We start from the raw sequence: 25,276 nt of genomic DNA on the forward strand, positions 1-25,276 counted from the left end.
TCAGATTGCCGGATGGTTTCACTCAACTGCGAGCGCTGGCTCACTTGGCGCTCAACGACGTGTCGTTACAGACGTTACCCAGCGACATCGGAAAGTATGTACACATTCACAGCGCTACGAGTATGAAATGTGAAAGGATGATATTTTTGTCTTTTTTTTTTTTCCCCAATAGCTGTTTTAATCTCTGATTAAAAAAATGGGAATCAATTCATTTTGCAACTCTGCTCCCTAATATTTCTAAATATTTTATCATGAGCTGAAACAAATCATCAATGTATCTATAGGGTTCACTTTGATTAATAAAAAAATATATATATATTCTCCAGTTTCAGCTTTTGAAGTGTGAGAATTTGCTTTTTCTTTAATTGTAGATTAAATATCTTTGGGACTGTAACTATCGCAACTGTTATAACCATTTTTTTCATTGTTTTATAGACTAGTGGATCAATTAAAAAAAAAAAGAAGATAAACAAATGATACAACAGAGTTAGTTTCAGGCCTGATTATGAACACTACTATGAGTCAAGATTATAATTTCTGTTAAAATTGTTAATGGTCCACGTTGCTCGACTGAAGGCCCCCCCCCGACTCGGTCATCTCCTTGATGCATTACGAGACCGAGCAGGTTTTCGAGGAGTATAATTCTGTTGTCCATCGGGCTCACTGGCAGCTGGTCTCTGGGCTCCGGGCCACTGCTGCGCTCAGACAGATGGAGAAGTCCATCACCGTGCCAGGCAGCCCAGACGAACAGACCTGCCATCTGACTAACCAACCTGCCTCTCCTCTCCCCTCTCCTCCTCCCCCTTCCTCTCTTGCCAACCCCCCTCCCTACCTCCTACCTCTCTTTCCCCTCTTCCTGTTACAGTCTGGCCAACCTGGTGACGTTGGAGCTCAGGGAGAACCTGTTGAAGTCTCTGCCCACGTAAGTGTCCCACCTGCTCGGTGAGGACGCGCGTCCTCCTCCATCTTCACTGAGAATAATTGGCGTCTTTTGACGAACAGTTGTCCCAGCGTATCTTTTCCCTTCCGACTTGGATCAGGATAATGCTTATTAGAAAGCGCGCGCACACTCTTTGAGTAGAACCTTTCTCGCCTGTGGAAGAACGTAACACAAACCACGAGCTGTCACAGCACTGGTTTAAGAATATTTTTTACATGTGTCAGCCCATGTGAATGAATGGTATGTTGTTAACATATGCAGAGTTCTGCTCTTTGTTCTCTCGGGGCGCATATTTGAGTGAGCTAACCCTCTTGTGCTTTGTTGTGCGCAGGTCGCTCTCTTTCCTGGTGAAACTGGAACAGCTGGACCTCGGCAGCAATGAACTGGAAGTTTTGGTAAGTCGACGTTAGGTCCCCTTTACTCATGCAGTATGCAGCAGATAGTTCATTGTGCCCAAACGACACCCCCTTTCTCGTGTCACACGGGCGTTCAGAGTGACACGTATCACAAATATCCTTCTCACATTCCCTCCCCGGCAATTATGATCCAAACCACATGTTTACCTCGGCAAACACAGCAGAGGCCGTTCTGTCAGAGGCGAAGCCCCGCCCACGCCGTACCCCAGCGTGAGCGCCGCTTTTAGCCTGGGAACGCCCACCTGTCTCAAGACAGAGTAAACAATGCCTCATGACCTGCCAAGGGCGGCGGCTGAACAAACAGTCCACATCATGATGAAAACTTGCCTGCATGTGTGTCATGAGTCAGCACTCCACTGATATTTGGCTTAATTTCACTTCTGCGCTCACTTTTTAGAAACTCGAGCTCGACATGTTTACTCAAATTGATTTTGGAGCTGAAGGAATGGCACCAAAAACAGAGCTGGCGGGGAAGAGCTCGAGCTTTTCATTTGTTCACGGCAGATGTGATAATAGGAAAGTAGTTTTTGTCAAATTCTAGTCAAACTGAAAATTACATTCCTGCTGGAGTCATATTAAGTCAAAGCTAAGCCGTGCGTCAAGCCTACTTAACCAGCGATGTTACATCACCTTCTGACATTAAAATCTTTGATGCAATCATCTGTGACTATCCATTTCATCTGGAGATCGGACGTTGTTTAGCAAACACGGTTTCCTGGAGCCTCCACCCCTCTGAAAGCGTTCAAATGCTGCATGATACCAGTAACACTTGAACATGTTGCCTAAACATTTACAAATATAGCCTTCCTCTCTCGCTCTCTCTTTTTTTTCATGTGCTCTACTTTATCCCTTCTTCAGCCGGACACCCTCGGTGCTCTCCCCAACTTGAGGGAGCTGTGGCTGGACCGGAACCAGCTGTCCTCATTACCACCAGTGAGCACAACTTTCTTTTTTTTTTTTTTTTTTTTATTGCAGATGATTTTAAAAACATGCCGCATTGCAAAAAGTCAGCTTTTTTTTCCTCTTTAGAAATGTTTGTAAAACTTCAATGAACCTACGCAAAAAAAACAAAAAAACAAAACTCTTCCCTTATCAGTTGTCTTTCCTGTGCTTTTGTTGTAAAGATGATGGTTGTATTGTGCCTCGATGGCTCATAATTTACTTTGTGTGTGTGTGTGTGTGTGTGTGTGTGTGTGTGTGTGTGTGTGTGTGTGTGTGTGTGTGTGTGTGTGTGTGTGTGTGTGTGTGTGTGTGTGTGTGTGTGTGTGTGTGTGTGTGTGTGTGTAGGAGCTGGGAAACCTTCGGCGGCTGGTGTGTCTGGATGTGTCGGAGAATCGTCTGGAGGAGCTTCCCTCGGAGCTGAACGGCCTCATCGCTCTCACAGACCTGCTGCTCACACAGAACCTGCTGGAGGTCGTCCCGGACAGTATCGGTGAGAAACGCCTGAGGAAAGAGAGAAACGTTAAAAAAAAAAACAACAACTGAGATAACAAGATTTTAGAGACGTTACATTAAAAATAGAGATGACAAAATAGATGACATTAACTATGTTTTGTATGTTACACTATTTTTAAACCGCAGTAAAAGATGGATGAGTTGGTTCATGCTCATGATTTATTTTTTATTTTTTTTTTAAAGCTAGTGTTTCACACCACAAGTGTATTTTTTTTTTTTTTGCTACTTAGTAAAAGTTTGCAGGATAATCATAATACATCTTTGATTGAGTAAATACATGGGCATGCCCATTGTGTGTAGAAGACATGTGTTAAAAAACAACAGCACTGCCCTCTAATGGAGAAATGATGCCAGTGATGAGTTGCACAGGCAGTAACAACCGCTTGTGATTTGTTGCATCAACTCACTGAACTATGAATGAAAAACATTGCAGACATTTGACACGTATACATATCAGACATGTACAAAAACGGACATAATTAGAACTTCAGAAAAAAATAGTGCCAATGTTTGTCATTGGTAGTAAAGATGATGATGATGTCTTTGGTGCCTAAGTTGTAAATGTTGGTGTCATACTGCTGCAGTTTGTTAAGCAGTGTTGTGGTTTGTCCGCAGGTTGTCTGAAACAGCTGTCCATCCTGAAGGTGGACCAGAACCGACTGACCCACCTGACCGATTCAATAGGGGAGTGTGAAAACCTCACGGAGCTCGTCCTGACGGAGAACCTTTTACAGGTAGGGAGACATAAACCGCCCACCTCAGACCCACTTGGGATTTACTAACACCGAAGTCCCATTAAACAGCAATCAACTTTCATTATTTATTTCTCTGATTATTAACGTCCTCTGTCTCCCTCCCTCATAGTCACTTCCTCGCTCGCTGGGCAAGCTGAAGAAGCTGACCAACCTGAATGTAGACCGCAACCGACTGGGCAACGTGCCCAAAGAGCTGGGCGGCTGTGCCAGCCTCAATGTTCTCTCGCTGAGAGACAACCGCCTGGGCAAACTGCCTGCTGAGCTTGCAGATGCCACGGAGCTGCACGTGCTGGATGTGGCTGGAAACAGGTAACCTGACGCGACACGTTAATAATACACGGCAGCTAAGGTTTAACACCTTAAATAGAACGCCGTTGCCAAAATGGAGCAGTGTCTTCTAAACAGACCACACTTCCAGTTTGGCCTTTTTAGTGTGATCAAGAGCTCAAGATCTCTGCAAGCTCAGATCTGCGAAGTGATCAGGAGCTTGCGACTTAACTTAATGCAGATATGTTTATAAAGCTGGTGAGCTAAGTTATGGAAATGATGCGTCGGACAAACTTCCAGCAAAGATATCATGGTCAAGGAGTTATTTGTGAAAGGTTTTAAGACGGATATTTCTAAAAGTTCTGGCGCATAAATGCTCATTAAATACATCAAATTATTCCTCGTGATGACCAGTTTAACATCATGGACTTATCGTGTGGATTACATCTTATCCTCAGTTGCTCAAAATCAAAGTTTGCGGCTCATCGTGTCTCCACTTTTGTCCAGATTACAGAACTTGCCGTTTGCCCTGACGAACCTCAACCTGAAGGCCATGTGGCTCGCAGAGAACCAGTCGCAGCCGATGCTCAAGTTCCAGACGGAGGACGACGAGCGAACGGGCGAGAAAGTGTTGACCTGCTATTTACTGCCGCAGCAGCCCTCCCCGAGCCTCGGTGAGTAGATTTATGTAAATGCCAAATAAGGCTTTATCGTTTGTTTTCATTACATAAACATAGAACACGCGAAAGGAAATTAGGCCATTCTTCAAAGGAATATCCTTTAAATTGTGGTGTTATTTTGATTGCATAACTGGTTATTACCTCGTCTAGCCCTGTGTATATTATATATTTTTTTCCTAATTAAGATTTGTATTGTTTTGTGTGTCTAATTTACCCATTGTGTTAACTGGTGGGAAGTCTTAAGACCACAGACGTGTTGTTGAGAGTTTATTAATCTGTTTATTAAATAGTGATCCGCTGCCTCTGACTTCTTTCGCTCTTCATCCCTCTCCTCCGCTCTCCACAGAGAACCTGCTGCAGAACAGCGTGGACGACAGTTGGACGGACAGCAACCTGAACCGAGTGTCGGTCATTCAGTTCCAGGAAGAGACCAAGGCTGAGGAAGAGGATGACGAAGCTGCTGCAGAGCGCAGAGTGAGAAAACACGAAACGATGCACTGCCATCTTCTGTCCCCATTATATACCGCAGTTTAGAGGATTTTCACCTTTTCACCTTTCGATTTATACCAAACGTCTGTTCTCATTTTGAAAATGTCACATTTACTGTCACAAAAATGGTTTCACCTGCTTCAAGAAGGTTACGACCTTCACTAAAGCCTTTATAGCGGGTCGACCCTTTTGCACGTTTGTTGCGGAGTGAATGATTTTGATTTATTTTGTTTTTCTCAGGGCCTTCATCGCAGAGCCACACCGCACCCCAGTGAGCTGAAGGTGATGAAGAAGGTGATCGAGGAGAGGAGGAACGAAGCCTACACATCCAGACTTGATGGAGAAGAGGAGCACCTCGACCCACAGGTACCAACATCGTACTGTGTAATGAGTAATCTGTCAATCAAATTCATTGCCAACTTTTCACTGAAATTAACAGTACGCCCTTTTTTCATGCTGTTGAGACCAACTTTACAGACCTCACAGAGCACCGAATGAAACTCATATTTTGCCTTGTTGTCTGCTGCTGTGTGAGATGCTGATATACTGAAAATGATGCCGTTGTTTTCAGGAGAAACGACTCAGCGACCTCTCCAACCAGAGCCACGACTCCCAGGTGTCCAACAGCACCCTGTCGGCCACCTCCCACGAGGACAGACACCACGTCACCGCGGCCTCGCAGAGGGAGGACCTCGTGGACGGCCACTCCCCCCAGGACGAGGACGACCTGGATGAGATGGAGGTGGAGTACATCGAGGTGAATGCCGAAAAACATCTTAGCCGCGAAATAGGAAACGAGTGAAAAGCCTCCTGTAAAATCTCCTCCCTTCCTCTCTCCAGCCCACCGTGCACTTTGCGGAGGAGCCCATCATCCGCGGCGGCGACGAGGACGACTTAGAGGACGGCGAAGACGGCGAGCGGAGCGACGAGGAGGACGAGAGGCCGGCCTTCCCCGCCGAGAAGCAGCGTCTGATCCGGAAGGACACGCCGCACTACAAGAAGCACTTCAAAATCACCAAGCTGCCCAAGCCCGAGGCCGTGGCCGCGCTGCTGCAGGGCTTCAGTCCCGACGGCCTCGGCTCCCCGACGCAGGCCGCCGAGGACGAGCAGGACGAGGACGAGGAGGAGGAGGAAGAAGAGCAGACCGTCGGCACCCCTCAGCACCACCACAGGATGGACGAGCTGGACGACAGCCGGCTTCAGGTCAACTCCAGTCAAGTGAAGGTAAAGGAGAGATCCTGACGCTGGCGTCGTGGCTGAGTAGGAATTGTTTTAGGTGGAAGAAAGAAAAAAAAAAAAAATCACACATCATCATACATCCTCACCTGCATATACATATGTATGTTTACAAGTGTGACGGAAGGACTTACAGAATGCGAAAAAGGTGAATCATAGGTACATTACACACTAAATCAGTTTTCTAATTAGGTTATTAGAATATATATATTTGCCTTGCTCATTGCCACTCTGTAAACACTTAAAGGGTCAGTGTGTAGGATTCAGCCGCATCTACTGGCAGCAATGGAATAAAATATTCCTAATCATATTTCCATTATGTTTAATGTAAAAGAATTGATGTGTTTTTGCTACCTCAGAATGAGTTTTCCTATGTACATGAGAGCTTTGTTCCAAATGGCGTACTTCTGTACCATTTTGAGTGCATCAGTGCGTTCACGCTGTCAAGTACAGAAACATGCGGTGCACTACAAGTACCAGAGTGACGCACTCAAAAAGGTAAAAAATAAATAAATAAAAAAGAATTGTGGAGCGCCAGACACTTTCCATCCTAAAGGGTCGCCATCTTGGCGACGTAGAGGAAGGGGGCGGGGCCACCGACGTGAAGAATTTTCAAAATAAGGCGTCTTATGACGCTGCAGCTGTTCCTGAACACTACACAGAAAGTGATTCTTTTTCACTGCTGCTGCTGGACAGAAGAATCAGCGTGTTGTATTGAGAGGGCACAAAAAAACATGTTCATTTCTGGGTCAAATAATTAAAGCTGCAGATATTTTGGCCGGTTGATTGTGTCGATTGAAGTACTACTCGTGTAAGAGCACTATTTGTTAGTGTACTAAGGGAAGCATGTCATTTGGAACACAGCAAGGGAAAAGCTCCTCCTCCGCCATGTTACTACATGTACACTGTAGTACGCTGTACTCGGGGCGGGGGGCGGGGGGGTTGAGGCGAGCGTTGTTCAGTCGGTTGCAGTCCGCAGCCTCACCACTAGATGCCACTAAATCCTACACACTGCTCCTTTAATACTGTATGCATAGAGTGCCCTTACCCCGCACCCCCCTCCTCGTAAGTTTGCATTCAGTTTGGAAGAAGCGGGCTGCCAGAACTGAAGATGGATGTGGCGCTGCATGCAGGGTCATTGTGGAAATGAGGACACCTACCCTTGTGCTATAAATCAAGGGTGATGCATCTTTTTCGGGAGTTGATGGTTTAACCACAAACTCGCCTAGTCGTCCCACCTGGCCGTCTCCGCCTTTCTCCGTAGCTCCGTCCCACACGAGGACGAGATGTCACCCGCTAAAAGTCGCGGTGACGGCAAAAAGATTCTCACATTAGAGGATTCTCACATTAGAGATTGATCAACTTGAGGACATTTTACACTCCTATTTTCATGCAAGATTTCTTCTCGATCCTTTGTCTCCATGCGAAAAAGCAAAAATTTATTCTTTTAATAATTCAACCATTCCTGCACAACACTGGCCCAGTTCAGCACTAAACTTCTCACCATTATGATTTCATTGAATAATGACATTTCCACACTCTGCTTTTATAACATTGTCTGCTTTTTAAGTATGAATGAAGCGAGTGAATTCTGCTTATGAAAATGAACCTCCTCATTGATCACGAGTATTTGGAGGGGGGGGGGGCACTTTTTGAGATCTGATGATTTATCAATGTTAATTGGAGAAGTTTATTTAATTTTTTTTTTAACACAATGATCGTCTCACCGAATCTGTTTTGTGTATGTTGATGGATGTGGGTCTGTTTGTGTGGCTGAACTCAGTCCAACCAGAACATGTACGGGCAGAGCTGGAATGCGAGATCCAACGAGCCTGGTTTCTGTCACATGGCCGTGTTTTTACTTTTTAATGGGATGTTTAAGTTATTGTAGACGTACTGTCCCCATTGGGGTTCAGACAAATTCATTTCTTATAATAGTTTCTCTCTTTGTTTTTTTTTTTTTTTTTTTTACTTTCTGTAAATTACTTTTCCTCCTGTAGATTTGTTTATATTTTTTGGAGGCTGTCCTGTAGTTTCTTCCCATCCTTACATAAGTAGGCCTGCTGTCTAAATCAAGTCTTGCTACTGGAGGAAACCGGCGTTTTGTGGTGTGGAGGCTGGGCTTGTTCTGGTTTCGGGAGCTTTTTGCCTTCTCTTGTCCGCTCTCTCTACACTGTGTCACTGTAGCTCAGCTCCTTGGTCTTGTCTTTCCACCTCTGCCTGTATTTGCTTGTGGTGGCTGGGGAGCGAATGTGGAACCACTTCTGCTTCAAGGTGCTCCGTCCCAGTGGACTTTGAAAGTCCCACAACCTGCAAGCAGAAAGTGGATCGTTGAGTGTGTTTGGTGAAATTTATGGAAAGTTTGAGGAAAGTGTTTTCTTTTCTTTTTTTTTATATATTCTTTTGAGTGTATGTGTGTGCGTGTGCGTGTGTGCGTGCGTGGGTGGGTGTGTTTGTGTGCATATTTTTATTTTGGCCTGACTAATCCGCATGCTTCTTGCTGGTTCCTGTCCTAACAGGGGGTGTCATTTGATCAAGTCAATAATCTGCTGATTGAACCTGCTCGAATTGAGGAGGAAGAGGTCTGTACCTACTCTTTCCCGTCCAGTCTGTCTCTCTTGTCCCTCACTCACCCACTCATTCATCCACCTGTACTCAGAAGTGGACAAAAAAAAAAATACCCACAGAAATCCAAGCCAATCACTAGTGAACCCCTAACCACCACTTATTTACAAGGGGGCCGGTGTGGCAGAACCTGGACACGGAACTTTTTTATTTTTTATTTACGACTGCAGATACTTAAACACTATAGAAGTAAACATGTAATGAGACTGTCATCAATTTGTTGACGGATAATTGCATTGTCAGCATTCTGTGGTTCATCCTTTGGACTAATACAGCTACAGTTAATACTGCTAATATAAACCAGTGCCGTTCTTATTGCTAGTTTACTCTTTATTTTATTTTTTATTCTCATGTGGTTATAAATAATAGAGCCCAACAGATGCTGAATCTTTGGGGCCGATATCGATATTAGGGAATAAAAACATTCCACTAAATATTTATGTTTGAAGAAGCAGATTTATTTAAATAGATGAATTTTATCCGATTGGGATCATTTTTATAAGATGTCGCAAACTTCTTAGGCTGTCACTTCTAGCCCAAATGTTGTAATGTTATTAAATAAAGATTAATGCATCGCATTTCTATATTTCGATCCATTAAAAATATATTAACTGCTCGATCACCTTTAGGTTTTTATTTAGGCTGAGGCACCCTGCACGTTTGCTCTCGTATGTCCTCGAGAGAAGCCTGTTACATGATGTTTAATCTTTGTTTGTACATCCAGTGAATAAACACTTGGCATTTATGAGAGAAGGTTAAACTTCTGTCCTTTTATGAATTTCCTTTACAGCAGCTTTGCAGCTCCTAAAACAAGATGCTTTTAGGGCAACCGGACAAATATACTTAATTTATAGGAGGCCCAGGCCTCTCTGAGTAATTATTAGTCCCCTGGATGTCCACAGTTGTGTTATCCTCCTCACGCTGAACCATAAAATGCATTTGTGCCTGTTTTTCATCCTGCCATTAAAAAAAAAAAAAAAAAAAAAAAAATGTTGGTTATGCTCCATATAGCTACAACTTTGACTTTAGACATACAGCAGTAGAGTAAATCTCAGTCCAGCGTCAGGTTCTGGCACGTGGCACCTCTCCTGCCTTTCCTCTGCTTCTGCTGCTTCGCTCCTCTTCATCCCTTGTCCACGCTGCGTTGCCCTGGAGTGAATGGGCTGGTCGCACTGCGATGAGGCGAGTCTGCTCTACCCACTTCCACCAGTTTTTTTTTTTTTTTTTTTTCGTTTTTTTTCCTTCTTCTTCTTCTTCTTCTTCAGTGTACAGGTATACAGAGATGGTATTTAACTCGGCCGTTGACCAGAAGAAGATCTCCGGGGTGGATTAAGTTTACCACTCAGTCAAAGTTTAATAGTTTAAGCCAGTATAAATAACACTTGGCTGGTTGATAGTGACTGGATGGTATTTTTTTTTTTTAATTCATCTTTTGTGGAATTTCCCCCCCCCCCACCCTCTCCATCTACTCTCTTTGCATGATTTAATGTCTGAATATTCTATCTGAATACACTCATACTGTTTCGTCGAGGTGAAGAAAACTTGCACGAACATTTGGTTTTCGCTTCCATCAGGCAATTATTTAAAGGGCGATCAAAAGGTTCGGAGATGGTTCCCGTTGCGTGGAAACGGAGCACAGCGCGGTGACGTGCACCGAGCGGTGGGGTGGGGTGGGGGTGGAGGGGGGGGGGGGACTATAACCTTCACGAGTAAGTATATAAAGTTACGTCACGGGATCAACTTCAACACCCGAGTTACACGCGTGTATGCGACCGTCGGTGTATGTGCACTGGCGATTTCACCACGGACCTCAAACGTTTTGGGAACACATGGAGCCAAATCTGGGAAGTATATAAGAACCCAACAAGCTCTGGCCGCTCGCCCTCCGACGCCTCAGAACGTCACAGCAGAACTCGCTGTCGACAGTCCGACCCCGGAGGACGAATTCACGGTGCACGATCCTGGGAACGCCGAAGGGGAAAAAAAAAAAAAAAAACTCCTGACCTGATGCGCCTTTCCCAGTCTTGGAAAACGGTGACGTTCGGCCCCCTCTTCAAACGGAAGTGTCACTCGGACCGCCTCGTCCAGCTATCGACTCTCTGAAGCACTTGGAGGATCTCCGTTGCCGAGTTCTCGAGTTTGCGGTCACCAGAAACGTGTGTAACTCGGGCGTTGATGTCGATCAAGCGACGCAACTTGGAATACCTTCTGGCGACGGTTACAGCTTCCTCCTCCTCCTCCTCCTCCTCCTCCTTCGAGCTCGTCGCCGTGCTGAGCGGTCCCAGAACTCCTTCGATCGGCCCCTCGTCTACACCTTTAATGAACGATACCATCTCATTACATTACAACGACTGCTGGATTCTCAACTTCCAGCACACTCCTCTTGTCTGCACCACCCCCCCACCCCCCCTCCACTTTCCACCTGTATCTCATTATGTCTCCATTCCTCTCCATCGTTGCATGGCTTGCAAGTACACAGAACATACACAGTCTGGTACAAGTCGTTATTTAGTGTTAACCTCACAAATCCATTCTCCTGCACACACACACACACACACACACACACACACACACACACACACACACACACACACACACACACACACACACACACACACACACACACACACTACACATTGTATTGTTTCCATTAAGGGGCTCTATGAGTCTAGTTGAAGAGGGCTTCAGACAGTGTGTCCGTCTAATGTCAGTTCAGTGGCTTCTGGTCGATGATTCTGCTCCAACTTTTGTTTTAAGTTTTAAATGAACTTCAGGCAAATATATAAAAAATAAAACTTACAAAAAAAACAAAACACCTTCCACTTAAAACTGACATTAGGCTACGGACAAGTCAGTGTCTCTCCATCCATCCATCTGTTGGCACAATCCCAGGATGCGGCACTGATTGACGCCCTCTTCTGGCTAAAAGAGGGAGGTCACCCACAAATTCAAACATGAAGCCCAAATATGTGAAAAAATACAACTTTAAACGTTAAATTTAAGAATTTAATAACACCACTGTGGGCTCGACTTCCTCATTATGTGTCCCGAGATGGGTGGTGTTTCGTGGGGTTTCACTGCCAGTATCGCTGACTCCACCCTCCTCAACTTGCAGCATAACCTGACCATCATGCGACAAACAGGCGGCCTGGGTATCAGCATCGCCGGAGGAAAAGGGTCGACGCCTTACAAGGGAGATGACGAGGTACGGCGTAGATGTTTGTACCGGTTAAAGAAAACAGGTCACAGATTATAGAAGTTTATATATATATTTTTTTTTGTATGTTTGTGTCTTCAGGGGATCTTCATCTCCAGAGTGTCTGAAGAAGGTCCTGCAGCCAGAGCGGGGGTGAAAGTGGGAGACAAACTCTTAGAGGTAAAAAAAAAAAAATATATATATATATATGTTTAATGTAAAACGATGTTTTTTGTTTGCGTGTAATCAATTCCAGACTTTTTCTAAAGTCAGTTTGGTTTGTCTCAGGTAAACGGAGTCGACCTCAACGAAGCGGAGCATCACACGGCGGTGGAAGCCCTGCGTAGCTCCGGCGCCTCGGTTTCCATGACGGTGCTCCGGGAGCGCATGGTGGAGCCGGAGAACGCCATCACCACCACGCCGCTGAGGCCCGAGGACGACTACTTCCCCCGGGAGAGGCGGAGCAGCGGCGGCCTGGCCTTCAACCTGGAGGCCAGTGCCAGCGGGCCGCGGCAGCGCTGCTCCACCTGCCTGATCCGCAACGACAAGGGGCTCGGCTTCAGCATCGCAGGGGGCAAAGGCTCCACGGCCTACCGCACGGGAGACACGGTGAGATGCTAAAAAAAAAAAAAAAACACCCACCACCCCTCTTTGTCAATTAGTATTTTTGGTTGGCATGGTGACAGTGGAAGCAGAAAGATGCCGGGTCAGCAAGTCTTTATCCTCAGAAAAAAACAAAACAAAAAAAAAAAACAGTCCCGTCAGTTTTGCGGTAACACAATATAACAAATAATATGATCGCAAATGTGACGATTTTTTCCCCCCCCCCTCTCATCTATGCTCGTACACTGAAGGTCTGCAGGTGTTGAGGCTGTTTTTATTCTCCTTTGGCACACGGGTGATAAAATGCTAATGAATTTGTGACCGTTTGCTCACTCACACTATTTAAAGCTCCCGAGCAAAGTGCAAATCTGACACATGAAGCCTGTGATGGATTCAGATCGTGAGTCTGTAAGTTGTCTTTCGAACAGGTGATTTAAAGGAGCCTTTAAAGCAGGCATGGTCCCGTGAGTCAGGAAGTGAAGTCACACCGCGCTCACGGTGTAACGGTCACGGCGGTCCCGTCTTTTTAACGCGCTCTATTCTGACCGCGGCGCGTACAGTCGTCGCCAGGGAGACGGAGATATGAATAGCCAGTTTTGACACTCGATAGGTCCGCTGTAATTGGACAGGGCGAGGTGTGTATTTGGGCCAGCGCGTTGCCGCAGATGCAACCCGTGCAGCTCGAGGCGCCCGCAGAGAGGAGAGGACTCGTAAACTTATGACTGAGGCGGGTCGGACTGTAAGTCTCGCCTCTCTTCAAAAAAAAAAAAAAAAAAAAAAAGCTTCTTTTTTAATTTTTTTTTTAAAAGCGACGCAGTGACTCGCCTTGGTTGTTATTTGGTGATCTGAGGAGGCGGTGCAGACTTTGCGCCTGCGTGTGTTTACACATTCTGTGTATGTTGATTCTGAGTAGAAGCTCAGCTGGCTTCTACTCAGAATCACAGAATTTCTATTGCAAAAAAAACAAAACAAAAAGGGGGACAATATGTCTCCGGGGTCGTGCTTTTTATTGAGCTGCATGCACTGCAGAGTCCTAATGCGTCTTCGTGATCGACTGCCGTGCCGTTAATCGCTTGTAGGTTTGTTTGTTTGTTTGACGCGTAGAGTCCTGATTGCAGCTTTGTGGCATAGCGGGGCTGCTAATATCTCAGAAGAAGCTATAACTCCTGCTGGGGTGGGTGGGGATAATTCTTGTCAGGTGCTCACTGTTGGGTATCACATCCTGACTGCTCACAGTTAGCACGCTGATTCATCGCAGCCTGTTGCAGCCTGTTGCACCAGACTTCTCACCACCAACCACGTCTAATTCGGTACCCGGGCAGGGGAGATGATGACGTAATGATAAAAGCATCGTTTAGTTACGGAGCATCGGCAGCATCTCTTTTTAAAATTCAGTTTTAGCACATAAAACAAACTTGAATGCAAAAATGATCATTTTAAAGCTGTAAATACGTCTCCTTTTTTTTTTTTTTTTTTTTTTTTTTTTTTTTTTTTTTTTAGGGAATCTACATCTCCCGCATCGCAGAGGGTGGAGCGGCGCACAGAGACAGCACGCTGCATGTAGGCGACCGCGTGATCTCCGTGAGTAACCCCCCCCCCCCCCCTCCCCACCTGGACGTCGTAGAATTAAATGTGATCCAAGAAAAAAGGTTTTCACTACAAACGGGGGAAATATTGACCCAGAAAAAAAGAAGAAATCTTAATTCTATATTTACAATATTTCATGAAATATCGGTCAGAATTCATTCCTTTTTTTTGTTTTTTTCTTCCCCCCCCTCAGTTTTCATTCATGTTGTTTTTGTTGCACGTTTTTAATATATCCATTTTTTTTTCTTTTTTTCATTATTGTATAATCGTGTCAGTTGAGCCGCGACTCTGCTTTCATCGCTCGAGTTGAGTCTTTCCGTGTCCGAGAGAGCGATCAGGCTGACTCGTGTTTCGGCCTCGTGCTGCCGAGAGAACACGCGGGAAATTAAAATGACCTCGTCAGACTTCCCTGTCGCGTCACATCCACGAGGTCCCGAGGCAAAATACGAACCTGGTCCTCGTGCCAGCAGCGACTCGTCACTGCTCCGGGGCTCCTGCATGCTTTACTTTCGTCTCCTGTTTCTTTCTGCATATTGGCGACTCTTTATGTCGCATGTTTCTGTCCAGTTTTCACCCACGCACACTTTAGCGACCTCCTGCGTTTCCGTAAAAAAAAAAAAAAACGAGCTGACGCTCAATTGACAGTCTCGGGGATCCTCTTCCGGTCGGCCGAATGTAAATCTGCCTCGTTATTGCAAATCTTGCTCTTCATGAATCGCACAACAAACTTTTCCTGTGTGATCCTCTCGCAGTTCTTCTTCTTCTTTTTCTTTTTCTTCTTCTTCTTCTTCTTCTTCTTCTTCCCCCCCGTCTGTGTTTGCAGGCCGTTTCTTTCCTCGCTCACCTTTTCTCCTTTCTGCATGCTCAGTAATGCATTAAGTGCATCTCGTTTCCTGCGTGGTGGAGGGTACGGTGTTGGGGCGGAGTGGGCGGAGCCTGTCGACGCTGCTGTTGCGCGGTAGTTACATGTTCTCGCAGCAGCGGCGGCGCGTTATCAGCCCGCGGTAAGAGCTGGTACTGTCGGGTCAGCCCTGACCTCTGCTTGTCACTTCGGACCAGAGTACAGTGGTTCAGATTGAGCATGCCTGAACCTTTGCTCAATGCCGAAACCAGAACTAACCATGAAATAGTGACGCAGACGTGTTGCCTTCGGTGACTTAAGATCAAACTTTTTGGAGAAACTACACTCCTCCACTTGCGTTTTAAGTAAACAAAGGCAAGACTGGGTGGGAGGGGGGAAAAAAAAAAAGAAAAAAAGAAAAGAGTGGCGAACTGATTACATTAAAAGATTATAACCTCACTTAAAGGGAGTTTGATGGAAAACTTAGTCGCTTGCTCGCAGCTTTCTTCCCTTCGGGGGAACTTCTCCCGGCTTAAACCGCCTGCAGCAGCCCGCTGTTACCACCGCTCGCCCCCCCGTTGCTCTGTATGGGTGTCGGATTCCTCTTCGAATAACAATACTGACTTTGGTGCATTCACAGACTGTCTGAATGAAAAAGTAGAATTTTTTTTTTTTTTTTTTTTTTTTTAGACGCTAGTTAAAATTCCTCTTGTAGTTCTGAGTGATGCGATGCGGTCGGCAGCATGTGTTTGTCTTCGATTGTCCGCCGTGCCGGCGTGGCGTCGTTGGCAGCGTCCTGGTGGGCTCACACCCTCCGTGGTTGGTTTTACTGTCGATCCAGATCAATGGTGTAGACATGACAGAGGCCAGGCATGACCAGGCAGTAGCGCTCCTTACCGGCACCTCCCCCACCATCGCCCTCCTGGTGGAGCGAGACCCGAACGCACCGGGGGGCTCGCCGGGTCAGTCCCGGGCACGAGCCCACTCCCCTCCGCCCCCAGAGCCCTCCGACTCTCCGGACCAGGAGGAGGACGGCCTCTCGCTTCACGGGAACCACCTGAGCCGGATGGAGGACGAGTACCCCATCGAGGTGAGACCTGCCGTCCGGAGACGGACTTCAACACGTGGAACAGTTTGGTTTTCTTTAGTAGACCGTGCTCGTGTTAATGCTTGTTTATGTGGGCCCCACCCGCCCCCCCCCCGGCCCCACGCCCCACCCGCTATGCTGTCCAGCTCCAGAGACGGTGGTGCATGGTATGAAAGCTCGGTCTCGTTATAGTTTGTAGCCCGGTAACGCGTAGCTGTGTCGTTATCAGTGGTCCTTATAGCACAGGTGATGCTATAAAGACGGATACCGTGTGGGTGTGAAGTAGAAAACCTCCTGCTTTAGACTCTAAAAGTTGTAGACAGGACAGTTTCATTGATTTTCGTCAGATTTACGCCCGAAATGTTCTCAAAATGTCGTCCCGCAACAAATTCTCCGCCTCTAATCGTAACAGGAAGTGACCCTGTTGAAGTCGGGCGGCCCTCTCGGCCTGAGCATCGTCGGAGGCAGCGACCACGCCAGTCACCCTTTCGGCGTCAACGAACCGGGGGTGTTCATCTCGAAGGTAGAAGCTTTGAGAAGAGTCGTAGGGTCTCCCCCCCCCCCCAACCACCAAAGTGCGTCTCACCGTCCGTCCCTCGTGTCTTCAGGTGATCCCTCACGGTCTGGCTTGTCAGAGCGGACTGCGCGTCGGGGACCGGATATTAGAGGTGAACGCCATCGACCTGCGGCACGCCACGCACCAGGAAGCCGTGCGCGCCCTGCTGGCCAACAAGCAGGAGATCCGCATGTTGGTGCGGAGGGACCCGTCGCCTCCCGGCATGCAGGAGATTATAATCCAGAAGCAGCCGGGGGAGAAGCTCGGCATCAGCATCCGCGGAGGCGCCAAGGGTCACGCCGGGAACCCCTTCGACGCCACGGACGAGGGCATCTTCATCTCCAAGGTCCTTTTCAAACTGCCGGAAAACGCGGCATCTTTGCACGACTTCATTTTGAAGTAGCGGCGCGTTGAGTGTCGCGGGTGGTTTGATGTCTGCAGGTGAGTTCGAGCGGAGCGGCGGCCAGGGACGCGCGACTCCAGGTCGGCATGCGTATCCTGGAGGTGAACAACCACAGTTTGTTGGGGATGACGCACACCGAGGCGGTGCGAGTGCTGCGGGCCGTCGGGGACTCGCTGGTCATGCTGGTGTGCGACGGCTTCGACCCGCGAAAAGTGGCCGCCGTGGAGGTGAGAGACCGGGGGGGGGGGGGGGGGGGGGGGGTCCGACGTGGGCCGAGTGTTTCCTTGACTCGTGCTTTGACTTCGATCAGTAAATTTGGCTGCGAAGAGGTCGAGAGTCCCGCTCCGTTTAAAAAAATATATATATTTTTTTAAAAAAAGACCTCTGTTTGGGTTCGTTTCCAGGCGTCTCCGGGAATCATCGCCAACCCGTTCGCAACCGGCATTGTTCGCAAGAACAGCATGGAGAGCATCTCTTCCATCGACCGAGACCTGAGCCCCGAGGAGATGGAAATAATGCAGAAGGTACGACTCGCAATACACACCGATTTATGCACTAATTTATGCCTAAATTACACACGTCAACATCACCCGCGCGGTTACGGTGAGATGTTGATTGTTTGTGTAACTTCCTGAACTGTTGTGGCTCTCCGAGGCGAGTTTATTTGCAAAGTACATTTCAGCAACCAGGTTACTTCAGTGTTTTACATATAAAACCCCGTAAAAACAAAATCGGATTTTAAAAAGCAAGTTGAAAAGAGTTAAATAGACAAATATAATAATCAAAAGTTACATTAAGAAATGAGGAATTATTTGATTTTAGTTAAAGGCGAACAGATTTTTTATTTTTTATATATATATATATATATATATATATATATATGTGTGTAAACACGGCGAAAAGGTCCGCACGCGCTCCGATGATTGACAGCTCCTCGGCCCTCTCCTTTAGTCTGAAGGAGGAACCGCGGTCGGGTCCGGGTCACGCTCGCGAAGACGCGCACGTTCCCACACAAGTGCAGAGCCGAGTCTTTTGGGGTTCGGGGAACCGGCGGTGTAATTCGGCGTCATTCAGAGCGAGTCTTGCTACCGTGAATCAAACGTTGTGTTCAGCGTTTCTGCCGCCGCCGCCGCCGCCCCGTGCTTCCGCAGCAGTTTGCCGCCGGGAGTTACGAGTTTGATCCCGCGCACGCCGCCGCACGCTCCCGTCTTTTCCACCGGTGCGGCCAGAATGCGCCAGCGCGGTTGTTTATTCTGTCCAGATTAGCTGTTGGGAGGCTGCCCGCGCCGAAGGAATGTCAGCGCGCTGTCGGTTTCGGTTTATCGAACGCTTCTGTTGTTCCTCCGTCCGCACGCGCTCGGATCGATGAGCTACTAAACCACGTCCATGGCACGCGCGTCCGTTTGGGAATTTTTGCAGCGCTCCTCCGGCGAAGCCCGCGGGGATGACCGGTCGAGGTTTATTGGCGCCGTTGAAAGTCGTTCAAATCTGGCTCTTCTCCCAGGAGTCGGAGATGGCGAGGGAGACGTCGCAGTGGGAGCGAGAAGAGATGGAGAAAGTGGTGAGTGCGACTGAAAATCTGTTGGGAGGTGAAGTTGGAGCCGTCAGGTCGGCGGATCGGTGGGAATTCAGCGAGGCGAGAAAGTTCAAACAAAACAAAAAGTCCAAACCTGAGTGTGCCCCCCTCCCGCCGCCGCCGCCCCCACCCGCCGCTGGCAGGGCGGAGCTTTAGAGTCTCGGGTTGGTCTGTCGGCGGGTGAATGAAGCTTCTCCTCTGCACCCTGTCGTGCGTATTGTGTTTGACAGAACTGTTCCTGCAGTGTACCAACCTTTGCATGCTTTTTTTCTGCTCCTATAGCGAATGAATAGAGTACTTTCTTTTTTTTTCCTTTTTTTTTTTAATGTGTGCGGATTCTATCCTTTCTTTCCCTTCTGTTTTCTCTCTCTCTCTCTCATCTCTCCTTTTTTACCTTCGGTGTGTTTGGTGTGATACAAAAAAAAAAAAAAAATCATCCGATCATCTCCATACCTCCTCCGTCCTCCACTGTCCCCCCCCCCCCTCCCCCCCGTAACACTTCCCTTCCTCTTCTCACCCCTCATCGCATCACTGTGTGGCTGTGTGTGGTGTCCCCCACCTCCCTCCACCTCCCCTCCCCCCCCCTCCCCTCTACTCCTCCTCCTGCTCTTCCTCTCTTGGTGAAGGAGCGCATGCGTTTGGAGCGTGAGGAGGCAACTCGCCTGCTAGAAGAGGAGACGGAGGTGAGACACTCCTCATCGGCGGGGCCTCGACACCAACTTCCTGTCTGTGCAGAACTGCAGTTCGACCACAAACAAACACCACAGATCTGCCGACACAGCATTTGACCATGTTTACTAGTCTCGTTCCAACTGGTTTAGTTTTACTGGAACTGAAACTCCCTAAAAATGTTTTTTTTTTTGGTATTTTTTTACTTGTATAGAAAATAAATTCCCCTGGAAACGGTGTCTGTAGATAAAAGTGATGCACTCAAACAAACGACACACGAAATATACTTTTTGTAGTCGATATATAAAAAAAAAAGACCACTTGCATGTAGAAGTCAGTAGACGACCCCCCCGCCCTCTCCCCTCCCCCGCGCCTTTATTCATAGACTGTATGTAAAAGTGGACGTTGCTTCCGGTTCTGAAAAGTGAAGCCGATGCCGAAGCGCCTTAAACTGTAATACCACTGAGGGCCTCTAGGGGTCAGCTCCAAAAAGCCTCTGGCTCCATAGACTCCCATTTAAATTCTCTCATGAAATACAAACACTAATTTTTTTTTCCCTTCCAGTCATTTTGCTTCTGTCAGCTAAAGTCTCTTATTGGTTTTCTGGCGGTCCGTCTGAAAATAATTCCATCACTAATAAGATATGAGCCCTCAAAAGGAGGTACGTTTAGGGGCGCGTCTGTTTGATTGACAGGCCTGTGGTGCAGTCGGGTTTCCGCTGTAGGTGGGCGGGGCTTAGTGTCCTCGTGTCCCCAATCAAATCGAGTCAGATCCACCGCAGAGGGTCACGTCTGGCTCCAAAAAAAAAATAGACGCAAACCTAAAAAAAAAACAATATTTCCGGGGTTCCAGAGTTCCCGTAGCACAACTCAACCTAACAGGAAGTGGACGTGTGGCATCCTCCACTCGGTCCTCCGGTCTTAACGTTCCCCAGTAAAACGACATCATCTTGAATCCATAGTGGCCCGTTGTGAAACAAACTTCAGCACAGACCTCCTCTCACCTCCGTGTCTCTTTTTTTTAATTTTTTTTTCCCCCCCCCATCAGAACATCGGCACCGGACCTCTGAAACTCGACTACAAGACGCTGGCCGCTCTGCCGACCACCAGCCTGCAGAAGGTCAACAGGGTGAGTCTCGCTTTGACGTCCGAGGTGTCGTCCGGCTGCGGCCAGAAGAAACTCAGGCTTTACGTCGGTACTTTTATTTGATTTATTTTCCCCGACTTTGAAGTTTGCTGCCATCTCCTGTGTGCGTGACCTCGAAATCTCAAAATAGGACCTCTTCGTGGAATTTGTCGTGTTTTGTGTCGCCCCGGAAACTGACCTCGACCAGTTGCTCCCTCCCCTCCCTCTCCCCTCCCCTCCCCAGTAGGAGCGTTTAACCCCCTCACTCCCTCCCGTGTGCACAACCCCGAGGGCCGCCCGACGTATCGAATCACCGCGACGTCACGGTTAACAAGAGCGGACGCGACCGAAGGGAAAAGCATGAAGGTCGAAGACGGCTTGAAGATGTGAACTCTCCGAGGGACAAGTGCGGAAGAAAGACGAAGACATAAAAAAATAAAATTAAAAAAAAGGACGACTGCAGTAAAGATAACGGCGGAAAGGAAAAGGAAGTCGCAGCCAAAGAAGGACAAGCGCTGTCCCCGGGGTGATAAAAAAAAAAGAAGCACGAGTGTGAGGAAGAGCTGGTGAGATGGGTGTTGGAGGGGGAGGGAGGGAGGGAGGGAGGGAGGGAGGGAGGAGGGACAGCTGACCACTATCAACCGGCTTCTCCTCGGTGATATTTTAAACCTGCATCTGGCTCCGAAAGTGGACGGGGGTCTCTGTGGGTGGGGAGGAGGAAGAGGAGGAGGAGGAGGAGGAGGAGGAGGGTTGGGTGTCGTCCGAGAGGAACAGACGAGTGTTTCAGTTTCCCGAAAAAGTCCTCGGAGGAGTAAGTTTGAGCGCCGTCCCGTCGACATCCCACAGTGAGTACGAAGACGTCAACCGCTTTCTCCTCCCTCCTCGTCTTCTCTCTTCTTTCGTCTCCGCGTCTCGTCCTTCGAGGATCCGTTGGACGAGTTCTTCCCGCCCGCCCGCCCGGTTTTCGGTTTTCATAGAGAGCAGCTCCACGTTTAAAAAAAAAAGAAAAAAAAAGAGACAAAACAAAACCAAAAAAAACAAAACTCCTCGACATATCGCGCAGCTGTTGGCGAGACGGACGCAACACGTGGACACAACAACTGTGTTAGATAGCGGTTCTCGTCGAAGACCGGAGACACATGTTGGGAGCCGGTCAACTTTTAATGAATGAAGCACATTGTGGAGGCAGACGGCTTTTTATTTTGTTGTTTGGTGGTTGAACGCTCGACCGCACGAGTCGCTTTGTGCTGAGTGGAGTTTAAAAAGTGTGAAAAAGTCACTTTGAAGAACAATAAGTGGGTTTTACTGCTCAGTAAAAGTGACCGAAATCCTTATTTAATTTTTTTTTTTAAAGACATGAACAGGTCTGAAAAGAGCTTTATTTTAAATCTGACTTTCGTTTAAGAGCTTTTCAAGTTTTTTTTTTTGTTTTTTTTCTCCAGAATAGACAGTTTAAGTATCGGTGTCCTTTCGATATATAAAGCTGCTTTAATATTCCTTAAATGTAAATCTGCGGTTTATCATTTAATTATTACTTCGGGAAACCGTTTGGCTCGATGTTTCGGTGCGTTCCCGGCTCCTTTTTTTTTTATTTTTTTTTTCTCTCCTTCAAGCTTGTCGGCATCCCGAGCGTCCTCGGTGTCTCTCAGCCAGCTCAGTCCAGCTGTCCCCCCATCAGAGTCCGACAGGCCGCTCGCTCGCATTCCTTCTCACTGACCCTCATCTTTACAGTCGGAGGGCCACAATGCTCTAATGCTGTATTCTTAGCGCGGCTATTTTTAATGATCGCCAGACCGCGTCAAGGTCGCGTCGTTATCTGGGTTCACTTGGAGATTAAAAAAAAAAAAAAAAAAATTTGTAAAAGTATTTTTAGGTTTTTAGGTCTATGTTTAAATTTTTTTTTTTTTTTTTTTTTTTTTTTTTAAACACGACGCGTCTCGGGTTGCACGCGGTGTCCGGTTTCTCTCTTCTGTCACGGATTGAATGTCGGGTTTGAAAAGCTGCGTTTTTTAAAATTTTTTAAATCCGGCGGCGACGCCGGCGGCTCGAAGGTGCGCCGGGGCCTGAACGTCTCGCGGCTCTGATAGTGCGGTTATTTAAAGCCGCGGCGCTGCGGGGGGGGGGGGGGGGGGGTCGGGTTTTTGAGCGATGTGTGCCGAGGAACTTATCTGAACGGCTTCGGGGAAGATTTAGTGACGCGAGTGACTCATTTCAGCAGCGGGAGGCGAGTTTCTATTTACAGAAGCACAAAGTGAAACACTGGAATTCAGCCTCTTATCTTATTTTTAGGTCGTATTTTACGGGATATATTTCCTAAATTAGTTTTGATTTCCTGGTTGAAGTCATTAAACACTTCAACCGAGACTGGACTAAATCTTTTTTTTTTTATTATTATTTTTTTTTTTAAATTTACATTTTGGCCAACAAATCTTTCCTGTTGTAAGAAATCGCGCTGAAAAAAAAAAATTAAGGCAATAAATTGATTTGGGGATCGAGAGGACATTAAATGAGTATTTTAACGATTGATTAATATTTCACGCAAAAAATGACTTCGTTCTCAAATGTGAAAAATGATCGAGAAAGTAACTGGAAGATTATTTGATAATAAAACAGTCTTGCGTGTTTTACAGGCCGACTTCCTGCATCACTTTTGTTCGTTGGCGTTTGGTGACGTAGGTTTTTACCTCCAAATAAAGCCGTTTGGAAATTGTGGCAAAAGACGATAATAAAGTTGTTTTGTTATTCTTTTTGCCTTTTTAAAATTTGCGCTAGCGACGTCAGTTTCCTCAAATCTCAGCTGTTACTTTGGTGAGAAAAAAAAACCCTCGACGTCTGTTAGCAGGAAGGTAGAATAACTGGGATTGTCCTCGAATCCCAGTTCTGGTTTCTCCGCCGTGATAATTTCCTTTCGAGTGACTTCCTGTCCGTCACTTCAACTGTGTGTCCCCCTCCCTCTTCCCCTCTGCTCCCGTTCAGTTCTCTACCTCCGATACTTCCATGGAGGCCCCCCTGCAGGCCCAGTACGGGGCCCCTTTAGAGCCCCCGGGCCTCGGGTTGAGTCAGCCCACAAAACAGCCGAGCCACGCGGACCCCGAGTCCCTGAATCTGAGCACGGACCTCGATTACCTTCGCGGATCCCAGTTCTCCTCTAACGGCACCTCGGATTCAACCGTTGCGCCCGAACAACAAGAAGAAGAAGAAGAAGAAGAAGAAGTGGAGGAAGGAAGTGGAGGAAGTGGAGGAGGAGTGTCTGGTGGACTCGCAGTCTATCTGCTTCAAAGAGAACCCGTTCTTGGTGGCCAACCGGAGAGGAAAAGGTCTTCCCCCCGGGGAGCGGGTGCTGTCGGGGCCTCCGGTCGGCTACGGCAAACAGGGCCAGCTGCAGCCGTGGTTGTTCAGCAAGGCAAGACGCCTGCGTGTGGTGTGGAGGCAGCATGCTGTGTTACCGTGCAGTTTGTCGTTTGGTCACCAGTTTTTTTTTGTTTTGTTTTTTTCAACTGTTGTGTTTATGAGATCCAGAGAAGCATCTTTCACAATAACGTTTACACACATTTTTTTTTTTTTTTTTTTTTTACAAAAGTAATATTTTTGAGGCCAAATAATTCTCTTCCAGCTCGTTAAACGGTCCCAGCGGGAATCAAATCCTCATATTTGCAGACTAGGATTAACGTGAACCGAAAAAAAGAAAGTTTTCTATTCATGGGAGAATAATTGTTCTTCTGCGGCCTCGTTCTGTGTTAAATCCCAGTTTGATAACCGGCTGAACTGGGGCATGTTTTTTTTGTTTTTTTGTTGTTGCCGTGAGCACAATTGTGTGTGTGTGTGTGTGTGTGAGGCACCTTCGCGAGGCATTCAGGGAACCTCGTCAGTACACGGTCAGGATCGACTGGAACGTCTGACCCGACAGCTGAGGAGGGAAGGAGGGAAGGGGTCAAGAGGTCACGCAGCGACACGACCCGCTGGGACGCCCGGAGGAGTGCACGTTTACCAGCGGAGAGCTCGTTTTGTTTCTTTGTTTTGAGTTTACTTCTCGAGTGAAAGCAGCTGTTGACGTGGGTTTTTTTGGGGGGGGGGTCTTTTGTGTTTCTAGGCTCCTTCAACTGATTTCACCAGGACGGACAGCCCGATCAGGGACGCACCGTACTCCCCGACCATCCAACCGGTGAGCGCCCCGAAAAACACCCGGCGCTCCTGCGGCCTCCGTCACCTGCTCTCATGCCGTCTTTTTTTTTTTTTATTTTAATTTTTTTTAATACTTGTCCTTTTTCCACGAGTCACTCGTAGCTCTTTAGCTACTGCTGACAGCTTTTGACCTTTTCCTGTGAACCATCAACCTGACGAAGCCCCAACGGTTACATTTTAGTGCACACAAGTAGACGGGTGCTGATCCATGCCGTTTTTTTTTGTTTTTGTTTTTGTATTTCATTGTCATACTTTGATTTTGATTTTCTTTGCAGGCAAACATTCATTACGCCTCCACTCCGACTGCCAAGGACAACACGTCGTCATCAGTGAGTGTCCGCGAGGCTCGGAAACGCCCGGAAACCTGATTTATTATAAGAGTCGTGCTCAGTGCGCCGGTGCAACCGTAGATGAAGCCATTTTTTTTTTTTTAATTTCATATTTTATGAACTGTTAACTTTGAGCCGCCGGTGAAATTTCTTTCCTGATTTCCGAAAGCTAATTAAGAAAAACAAAAAGTCAGAAGCCGTCTGAATGTCGTCTTTAGTCTCGACTTTATCTTCGGATTCAAAGGAACTCTATAAGAGC

At 47.2% G+C, this 25,276-nt stretch overlaps 1 protein-coding gene across 12 annotated transcripts in view; it reads left to right on the forward strand.

The window, feature by feature from the left end:
• Positions 1–25,276, forward strand: part of scrib (scribble planar cell polarity protein) — a 63,772-nt gene that overhangs the window by 26,560 nt on the left and 11,936 nt on the right. For 9 of the 12 annotated variants that reach the window (XM_069696445.1, XM_069696448.1, XM_069696438.1 and 6 more), the window contains exons 4-30: positions 5–94; positions 866–922; positions 1,272–1,335; positions 2,215–2,289; positions 2,644–2,788; positions 3,427–3,545; positions 3,676–3,875; positions 4,341–4,507; positions 4,860–4,987; positions 5,243–5,368; positions 5,574–5,759; positions 5,843–6,226; positions 8,758–8,820; positions 11,979–12,068; positions 12,162–12,239; positions 12,348–12,668; positions 14,163–14,243; positions 15,932–16,180; positions 16,590–16,700; positions 16,786–17,079; positions 17,175–17,363; positions 17,541–17,660; positions 18,641–18,697; positions 19,339–19,395; positions 20,429–20,509; positions 24,597–24,668; positions 24,964–25,017. In XM_069696445.1, coding sequence (XP_069552546.1) covers positions 5–94; positions 866–922; positions 1,272–1,335; positions 2,215–2,289; positions 2,644–2,788; positions 3,427–3,545; positions 3,676–3,875; positions 4,341–4,507; positions 4,860–4,987; positions 5,243–5,368; positions 5,574–5,759; positions 5,843–6,226; positions 8,758–8,820; positions 11,979–12,068; positions 12,162–12,239; positions 12,348–12,668; positions 14,163–14,243; positions 15,932–16,180; positions 16,590–16,700; positions 16,786–17,079; positions 17,175–17,363; positions 17,541–17,660; positions 18,641–18,697; positions 19,339–19,395; positions 20,429–20,509; positions 24,597–24,668; positions 24,964–25,017 — 3,658 coding nt within the window. The remainder of the gene's footprint in view (positions 1–4; positions 95–865; positions 923–1,271; positions 1,336–2,214; positions 2,290–2,643; positions 2,789–3,426; positions 3,546–3,675; positions 3,876–4,340; positions 4,508–4,859; positions 4,988–5,242; positions 5,369–5,573; positions 5,760–5,842; positions 6,227–8,757; positions 8,821–11,978; positions 12,069–12,161; positions 12,240–12,347; positions 12,669–14,162; positions 14,244–15,931; positions 16,181–16,589; positions 16,701–16,785; positions 17,080–17,174; positions 17,364–17,540; positions 17,661–18,640; positions 18,698–19,338; positions 19,396–20,428; positions 20,510–24,596; positions 24,669–24,963; positions 25,018–25,276) is intronic. The other 3 variants (XM_069696439.1, XM_069696451.1, XM_069696442.1) reach the window with 2 other exon arrangements.

The sequence above is a fragment of the Brachyistius frenatus genome, unplaced genomic scaffold, assembly GCF_029030835.1.
Source record: "Brachyistius frenatus isolate BFR_SWC_R1_liver_20210118 unplaced genomic scaffold, ASM2903083v1 Contig_21, whole genome shotgun sequence".
Taxonomy (NCBI): domain Eukaryota; kingdom Metazoa; phylum Chordata; class Actinopteri; family Embiotocidae; genus Brachyistius; species Brachyistius frenatus.